This window comes from Chaetura pelagica, unplaced genomic scaffold (genome assembly GCF_000747805.2).
Source record: "Chaetura pelagica isolate M959 unplaced genomic scaffold, ChaPel_1.0 scaffold634, whole genome shotgun sequence".
NCBI classification, from domain to species: Eukaryota; Metazoa; Chordata; class Aves; order Apodiformes; family Apodidae; genus Chaetura; species Chaetura pelagica.
Genome location: NW_009953085.1, coordinates 433594 through 443419, shown reverse-complemented (window position 1 = coordinate 443419; position 9826 = coordinate 433594). Strand labels below are relative to the sequence as shown.

At 36.0% G+C, this 9826-nt stretch overlaps 1 protein-coding gene across 1 annotated transcript; it reads right to left on the bottom strand.

Moving 5' to 3' along the window:
• Positions 1–990: 990 nt before the first annotated feature.
• On the bottom strand, positions 991–7171 carry OLFML1 (olfactomedin-like 1). The gene is made up of 3 exons (XM_009996986.1): positions 7046–7171; positions 4811–5099; positions 991–1769 (listed from the first exon to the last, which is right to left on the bottom strand). Exons 1-3 carry the CDS (start codon positions 7169–7171, stop codon positions 991–993), a joined length of 1194 nt encoding a protein of 397 aa, XP_009995288.1.
• Positions 7172–9826: the final 2655 nt, after the last annotated feature.

The following is a 9826-nucleotide window of genomic DNA, read 5'->3' as shown; positions in this document are numbered from 1 at the left end:
GTGCCCTCTCTTGCACTATTGTGCTCATCAGCGCCACCCTTCCCATACAGGTATTTTGGTGGAGTCAGAGGATAGAATGAGAAACGTTCTGCTATGAATAATGGAAGTAATTTGAAGTATTGCAAAAAATGGCTCACAAGTAGATGCTGATAAATGACTAATAAGAAAGGAAACAAGGAATGAAATTAAAACATTTAAAAACAGTGTATGGTGCATTCCTTCTGACAAACAAGTAGTGATACACTGGAAAAAATTGAGAGGTGGCAAATTGAAACAGATTAAAATGAATACTTAGCTGCAGCTAATGTATTAGCATGATCAAAAGTGGAATGTACAGCTATATGGATAACATAAATGTGGAAATTTCATGGAAACAGTCTAGAAATTCAATGATTAGGATTAACCTTGCTGTAATGTGCAAGACCTATGTGTTAAAAATAAAACATGATTGTAAGGATGTATACTCTTATGCTTTGTGATATCATAAACCTCTCCTGTTTAGACTTTATAGATAATTTCTCTGGAAACATGTGATTCTATAGTGCTTACAAGAAGGTGGCTTCCTACAGTGAACTTCAGGTTAGTGAAGGTTGTCAAATAATGTGTATGGGACAGGAAGGACTTCTGATTGGATTTACATGGCATTGAAGTAGAATACATAATTTTAATAGGAATCCAACAGGTCAGAGATTGATTTTTTTTTTTTTATTTTTTTTTTTTTTTAATTAACCTTAGTCTTTAAGACTAATTTGTGGAGTGGGTTAGGTTTGTACCTGTGTGCCATTTAGTCATCTTGTAGTTCATACTAATGGAGTCTTTACATATTCTTTATTGGACATCAGTTTAAGATCACTGGGGTATGTAAGTGTAAGTTTATGTAAAATAGATGAAAGCTGTAACAGATAGGAATATGTAATTTTAATCCACTTAATGAGCATGCTGACAGAGGGCTGCTAGCTTTTAAATGCATTGGAAAAGCTGCTGAAGATTCTAAACTTTCTGCTTTGTGTGAAGCTTGTAAATGATCTGGGATCCATCCCCCCAGGCAAAGAGTTGTTTTTCTTTAGGATTGTAGTGCATAGTGGAATGGCTACCCTGACGTTTTGGAAAATGTAATACGGGGATTTCGTAAGTATTTACAGTGTCCAAAACATCATAAACACATTGTATGCGAGAGGTGCCTCCACTAGGAAGGTTGTACACAACATAGAGTGTGTTGCATGCCATGAAAGCTGCTTCAGCACCTTTGCTGTTGCATGATGTGTCCCAAGTGTGCTCTACTGCCATAGTTATGTGGTTGATTTTAGTAATTACAATATTTCCTCCAGTATCTGGTTCTGCATGGATTGCCCAGAGCCCTTGCTCATCAATGGCAAGATCTATTTTTGTAGATGGAGTAAGCTGATAGGCAGGTATTCTTCCAGCTCCTGGCAGTAGCATTTGGTCAGTTATATTTCTTTTCTGGATATTGAACTTAATTATCTCATTTAAAGACCCATATCTGTGATAGAACAGGAAACCCTCATATATTACATGGCCAGTTCCTTCCCAAGGAAATGGCAAGGTGACTCTGCGAGCTTTTAATGTATGATTGATTTCCATGAATGTCATGATATTTGCAAATTCCAAAATAACATTATTTACAGAACCATTTAATAAATAAATCTTTGTATGCTTTTTGCCAGGATCTTTCATCCAAGAGCCATGTTCATCTCCAGTCTTCTTAACTATCTTTAGGGACTTAATACCTGCAAGCATGTGGTCACAACCTGCAAGAAAACATCCAAAGAAAATAAAGCAAGTTACAATATCTGTGATTTTTCCAGTTTTCCATCTTTGAATTACTTAATTTCCTTTTAGTCCATCTAGAAGGCCAGGGTCAGTATTTCAATAAAGGTGTCAGCAGTGTGGCTGTGGTAAGTAGTGCTGAAACTAACTTTAAACAATATATTCAGCATCTCCTGCTAAGGAAACTACATATTTTCAGGTACCCAGTGTGTGTTGTTTTCTGCTCTGTTATTGCCAGCATTATCCAAAGGGATTCTATTAGTGTACCTAAGAGGAGACTAAGTGATTCTCTGATTATTCTTCTAGTTCTTTTACGGGGCTGAATTTTTTTACTTCAGAGAAGTGACTTCTGTAAAATAATAAAGTTTATTTCTTACTGAAGTCATACAAATTACAATCCATTTTACTGATATGCCATGTGTACAGAATATTTGTTTCAAGAGTTCTCTTATCCTCTGTCAGTCCCTTGTTTTGCATTTATCATATAAAGACAAATAAAAATAGATTGTCGTAACAGAAAGCCAAAACACTGGCTTATCTTCCCTTCCCAACACCTGCAGTACAAAGGAACTAGAACAAAAATATGGATCACAAACCCAGGAATGTCCTTAAACGAACTGATATGATGTCTGTGTTATCAATTCTTATGCTGGAAGTGTGACTAAGCAGAGTTGTTCACCTCACTATATGGATAAAATTATCAGGAGCAGATAGAGAGTCATTGTTTTGGCTTAATTACATTTTTTATGCACTTTGTACCTATGTTGAAGACCAAGAAGCACCAAGTCTGTGAAGAGACTGTAGGATCTTTACCAAGTACCATCCCTTCCAGGAAAAAACTCTACTGCAAAGCATATTAACAAGCTTGTTTACCAAAGGCACTCATAAATTACAAGAGAATCTATTTGAAGTTTAAAGAATTGCCTTTAGTAAAGTGCAGCCATTTTAGTAAACAGAACAAACAAAGCCCTGAGGCAGGAAGTTCTGGCAGTAGATGAAATGGAGAAAGCAAAGCCAGCCTCCTTATTTGGCCTGATATGAACCTATTGAAGTCAGTGGCGAGATTCTGTCTGCCTGTAGAAAGCAACTTATGTCATTTGTGGGTACTGATTCCCTCTAACCAAAGCATTTGGGTATTGCTGCTACAGCATGGAGGATTTTTTGTTTGAAGTCCTGACTCTGATGCACCTTCCCTGAGCAAGCCATGATAGTTTTCACAAACCTAACATGTATTGATTAGATAGATTCTAGAAACTTAGAACTGTTGAGTTAAATTACCAAGCCAGCCTTAGAAATATCTTTCCTTGCAGAAGAAGTAACCAAATTACTATCTGAAATCTATGAACAGTGTCTCTGTTCTTGAGAGAAGTTTTTTAACTCTCCTTGGCTTTCAGAAGCAGAAAGACTGAAAAACTAAGACATTCACAGTGAGCAAGAAGTTTACAAAATTTTGTCCACATTCTCCACAATGATACCTTTTAAGCCCACTGTTTCTTATCATGCTTCAAAATGTGCAGAAGATAATTTCCCATTTACCCCTCGCCCCCCAAAACAGGATTAGGTATCAACTACTGCATGTAAAAACAGTCATTCTACTTGATAATTTTTTTCAAGTCGATGTGAACTTAAACCAAAGTCAGCAACAAAATTTAAAAAAGGGTTTTTTTGCTAGAGTTTTGAAGCAACACAACAAGAATAATTCTAACTTCTGGTTAATATATGATAGCATAGAAGCAGAGCTGCTATTTGGTGGAGTAGTCTTCCTACTTTTTCTAAATGCTGTAACATCTACACAGGGACTAACTTTGCTATTGACAAGGATAGCACCAATGCTGACAAAAGTAAAGTTGCTATGAACTACCATGATAAAAATAATTTCCAACAAGGGAAAATTGAAAGTAATTTTTTCCCCTCTGAAACGCTCAGAAATATATTATTTTCAAAGTGCCCATACCACAGGTAGTTTAAAAACCCTTAGATTTTTCTGCCTCTCAAAAAAATGCCAAATGTTCAAAAAATGTATCTATGGAAAAAAGAAATCTTGATATTTAGAGCACTCAACTGTGTGTAGGATTAGAGCTTAGAAGCAGAATAGGTGATGGCTTATGTTACCATGTGTATTAATACTCTATGGCTGGAGAAGTTCAAGGAACAAATTGTAAACTTATTTGTAAAATTAAATCAGTCTAATTCTGTTGAAGTTAGTGGAATTGTATAAAGATAAAGATCTTTCACCTGGATTTTTTTTTTTTTTTAATGGGCATCCATCTTTTCTTTTTCATTTCTTACTACTTTTGAATGAAAACGAAACAGACTAGTTCAAATACCTCTGCAATTTCGAATTTACACCTATAAATCAACTTTAATAAGATAAAGATACTTATAAAAACCTCGTTTGTTAAAAAAAAAAAAAAAAAAGTATAGATTGTGTGTGTGTTCTTCATACTAGGTACCTTAACACTTAAATTTGAATTCCAAGCTGAGCTTTGCTTGTAGCTAAGCCAGTGTACTGTCTTCAGAAAGTACTTGTGTGAGGGGGAAGAGGGAGAGAAAGAATAACAGAGGAAGACAGAAAAAGAGATGCCAATTGTAGAAGTGAATTAAGTCTTTTTTATTAACTCCTGAGTTCACTTCTGAGTTTAGGTTTTGACCTCTGCCCACGCCAAAAAAGAAAGACCACCTCTAATTCCTTGGCATAGGTGCAATACTTGGAAATACACTGGCATATTTTCTGGGACTTTGCAAGAGCATACCTTCACAGGATTTTACAATACTTTATAATAAAAAAAAAGCTTCAAAGATTCAATTTGATATGCAGTAGAATATCTGCAAAATAAATGTTTGAATTGAGCTCTCTTTCTTCCCTCTCCTAATTTCTAGTGTTTACACAGCCCAAATTCCTTGCAATTATCTGTGGCATTCACATCACTTGTGAAAATCTGTTACCCCATATCAGTATACATGCATTGGCCAGGGGACTGGCTCCTTCAGATCAAAGTTCTGAAAAGTAAACTGTTCTTACTTGCGTTAAGCATGAGCTTAAGTTTCTTTTTTTCTTCTGCTTCTTCAAATAGCTGCTGTTTCACCAGATCTTCATGTACTTCTACACATGTTTTAGAATCTGTGATAGATCCAAAATAGTCAATGTCCCTCTGTGCTCGTTCAATTCTTGTTAGCAAATGCTCTACTTCACTTTTAACCTCATCCTTATAACTGTTCAGTCCTGCCAGGCGTGACAGTACCATCTTTGAAAAGTCTCGGAATTCTTCCACATATTCCAGTATGTCTTGGTTGCATTTTTCCAGCCTCTTCTTGAGTTAGAACACAGGAAGAAAATACATGGGTATATGCATATATTCTATATAGATTACAACCTCATTCATGATTACGGTTTAAAAAGTACTATTCTTTCCTTTCTGGTCCTCCTGCCCCCCATCTATTTCAAACCAATAGTCAGTGGCTATATATCTATATGAATAGGACACATTAGACAAGAACCATCATTCACATTTTTCCACATTCTGGACAAAAATACACTTTTTTTTTTTTTTTCTTGATGGTGTTACTGCCAACCAGATTTTTGCTGCCTGAAGAGGTAAAAGTGGCAAAAGCCAGAGATATTGTACATGATCTCTGGTTACTTGCTTTCCGGAAACATTTCAGAACTCCTCCTGTACGACCACTGGTGAAGCAGTCTCAAAATGTTTTCCACGGGGAATCTACAAATGTGAACATTTTGCATAAATACACCACTTCTGACCAAGACAGTATTTAGTATGGCTATTTTTCATTAATTTACAATGGAAAATGGAAATACTGACACATCTATAGAATTTTTTTTTTTGTCAAATTGTTGTCAAATTTGAAAACAAAACCAAAATGAGATATTTATATCTAGATTCAAATTATCAATATTTTCAAAGGTGAGGAAAGTGATTTCTCTCTTGTAAGTCATCTGCTTCTGTAAAGATTACAGGTGGCCTGAAAGTAGAAGCTCAACTGCCAGTTTGGGAAGATGAGGAAATTGAATCAATATTTAAGCTCAAGCACACAAGCGTAGGAGACCAAACTACAAGACTGGGGGATCTGATTTGGGGCTTTATGCACAGATTTCAGGTGTTTACTGAATGGTTACTGTAGTGTGAATGTGTTCCATGTAAACTTAATTGCGTGACTATTTGTTTTGTGAGGTGTGGTTTTTGTATCTGTGTCCCTCTCCCTCCCTTTATACATGCCCCTAAGTCCCCAAGAAGCTGTTTAATTATATTCTACAAAAACTTTATTTTGTATGTTTCCAAGCATTCTCTTCAATATCTGCCTCCCCCTTTTTCCTGTTCTTCCCTGGTGCCCCTTCCACCAAATGCCACCTGTAGAATTGTGTAATATTGAATGTGTGCCAAATGAGTGGAAATTACCATGTGAAGTTATTAATACATTGGTGAATAAAATTTAAACCTCAGTCTACACAATGGGAACAGAACACCAGGCTAATCCTTCTCTTCTTTCTCGGTTGTGAAGTTAAGAGCAGTGAGAGCCTTGTACAAAAAGGGAATAAGAAATCAGGCAAGTTAAAGATTCTCTAGAAATCTGCCAATGCAAGTCAGGAGCCAAGGACACGTTAATGATTTAAGATAAACTGAATGGTTACAGCATGCCAATACTGGAAAGGTATTTTACAGTACTGGCAGTTTTTTACTGCAGAAAAAGCAGCAGGTATTGGTATTTCCATATAGTTACTTGAAAGTCATACCTATTTCAATCTCCCAGCTGTAAGGGGATTATTTCAACTCCCAGTTAAAGTGCAGAGACACTGCTCGTTTACACAAATGTGTCTTAAACTACTCTCCCTGGTAGGTTCATCTGTACATGGAAAGAATACCTGACAAATTTTTGTCTCCTTGTTAATACTTGACAGCATTTTTACCCTTGGAAAAATAGTTATACTCTTCCCTAGGATGTAATGTGACAGTACTGTAAACATTTGTATATTTATCTAAAATCACTGATGTAATAAAGAAAATACAAGTGATAACATTATGAAATTATATCTTTCAATAAACAATGATGAGGTAACCAGACATCATTATACTTAACAGTTTAGCTACAACTTTATTTAATTATTCAAAAAAGCAGGAATCTTCCTGATACTGTTTGTGATACAAACTGTTCTGTGTTCACACACATAGAAGAACACTCATACCTTTTCAAACCTCTCTGCAGTTAGGCAGTATCACAGAATGAGACAGGTAGCACGTACCTCTAAAGACAGGAAACGCCGGTCCATGTAGTTCAGCAGTGCTGCATCTTGCATCACATATTGTGCTGCTCCCAGGATGCCTGTGAGGAATGGAAGTAGTAAAAATCGGAGATTCACGACTAGCATTGTTCCATGCAGTTCTGAAGCAAAAGAGCAGTGAAATCAACTGTGTGTCTGTGCATGTGAAAGGCAATCCCACACTCTACTGCCAGCCCAGGATTAAGTTAAATTTAACAGTTGTCTGTTGTTCTCCTGTGAAAATGTAGTATTAAAAATTACTAAAAAGTTAAAAATGGTCTAGCTGCAAGTATTAAAAAGACTTAAAATGGCTGTTGCAATTTATAATTAAAAAAATAAAGTTGTGAAAGAGGAACTGAATGTGTTTATTTCTAGGAGCCAGATGACTGCTTTCCAGTTTGTGATCCTATGATCAATTCCAGATGTGCAGTACTGAGTCACAGAAAGCCTGTAGGCCAAATTTTATTAAATACAAATAAAAATAATTTATTCCTCCTCCTTCCTCCTCCCATCTGCTTTCCCATGTGACTAACACTTGACGTACTTGGTGTAAGTTAACATAGATTCAAACCTGTGGATCACTGGTCACTCTTTGACAGGAAGACCTAATGCATAGTGTCTGTAGCTATTTCAACAATGACAGCTGTTACTGTAAAATAACCTAAGGGATTTGTTTTCACTTCCCATATTCAGCCATTTACAGTAGAACTAAAAACCATAAATAAAATTATTATTGTTTTTTTTCCTTTCCCCTTCCCCTCTTCCCTTGCCAGTACTTTTCCAGCTAAAATCAATATCCTTAACACAGTTCTGTGTCAATTTAATGGAGTCCTTGATCAGTCTCTTTTTTTCAGGATAGTAATTCTACTTTGGATGGCTTAAGAATTAATTATAATTAAGTTATATGATATTCAAGGTCAGGCTTGATGGGACTCTAAGCAATCTGTTCTAGTTGGAGACGTCCCTGCTTATTGTAGGGGGTTTGGAAGAGATGATCTTTAGAGGTCCCTTCCAACTCAAGAAATTCTGTGATTCTACATGATTTTATTACATTTGGGACAATTTTTATTTATTCTTTTTCATAATTTTCATGACTGAGTGTCTTTTCTGGAAACATATGTGGCTGTGTTAACATAGCATTCACTAGGAAACCATGCATGTGTTAGGACGTTAGAAAGCTCCCTTTGTATATGCAGCCAAACTGTTTCTCTTTCTCTTTCTTAGAATTCTCCACCTCTTCACTTTTTTTTTCCCCTATTTTTCTTTCTGTACAGTTTTTTTCCCCCTCATATTTACACAGGTTTCCTTTACTTTCTGACTGCCCTGTGTGCAAGCATATGACTTGTGGCAGAATTAAAGCAAATGTGTCACAGCAGGCAGATTTTTACCTCCACTTAGTTGATTGTTGTGAGGTACAGCTATGTGTGCTGTTTGGGCAAATTTCACAGAAGTGCACAGATAACTAATTTTTCTTTTCATGTTGCTTTATCCTAAGAGATGTAAACAATTTGCCAGTTTCTATTTACAGACAAATTCAGTGATGCACAGAGAGACTAATACTTGGTTCTCCACTGCGTGTTGTTTTGCTTTACTCCAGAACTCCTGCCTGGGAGGATGGACATCTTGCCTTCTTGGATCCTTCAAGGATTATACACTGAGAATAGACACCCTAGGAAGTAGGGTGAATATATCCCATGGAACATCTTGATGACGTGCACTGTCTTCCACAAAACAATAATCTTCAACACTGGGGAAGGACACAGGAACACAATCCCTTTTTTAGCCTTCTAGGTGAACCTGGAATCCTTCAGAGTTGTTCCCTGAGCTTAGTATGTCTATCACAATCATCCAAGTTAATGATCAGGAGATGAAGAGTATGGGATTTAGCAGGTTAATTTCTTCCTTCAGTGGAGGGAGAAATCATACAACTGTGTAAAACAAAATCTATCATGGTTTGCCTGCAGTTTGGAACATGCTTGACTGAAATTATGACTGCAAGTCCTGTCTTAAGGTAATATCAAGTAGCAAGTTGACTTTATGGCTTCTAACATTCTTACTAATTGCAGTTTGTAGTCTAGGTTGTCTTCTAAAATAAGGCAGTAGTCTCTTTGGAAAATTTAATTAGAGTATGTCAGAACATCACTCACAGTGGAACTCCCTACTGAAAGTTTTTCCTTAGAAGGGGTATTATAGATTTTGTTTGAATTTTTGATAATTACAGACAATTCTTCAAACTTCACTAGATGAACTATATCATTTATGAGTTTCAGAGCAACCTTATTTCTGACCATCTCAGCAAATAAAATGTCCTAAACAAAATATTACAAACTTACTATCAATAACCATACTTAAAAGTCAGTATATAGATGTATAATTTCTTTCCTTCAGTTTAGAACAAGGGAAAAGTATCTACAAAGCAAATTATCTTGAACTGCTAAACATGCTATATAAGCTTAAGCATGCTGTATAAGAAACTTGATTTTGTAATGTTGCTCTGTCATTTCTTAGAATTACCAGCTGCTGAAAGACCAGAAGCTTCCAAGGATTTATTTTAATGAGACATTTCCATCCTTATTAAACCATAATCTCAGGTAAATGGCAATGACAGCCCATGTCAGATGCAGCATTCTGGGAGGTCATGCTATAGCATCTGATTAAGAACTGAGCTTTGTTGGTTTGTTTTTTTTTCATTTAGCTGTAATGTATTTTCTAGTTCTGTTCTACCTAGATATTTACATGATTTTTTTTGCCCAACTACATATT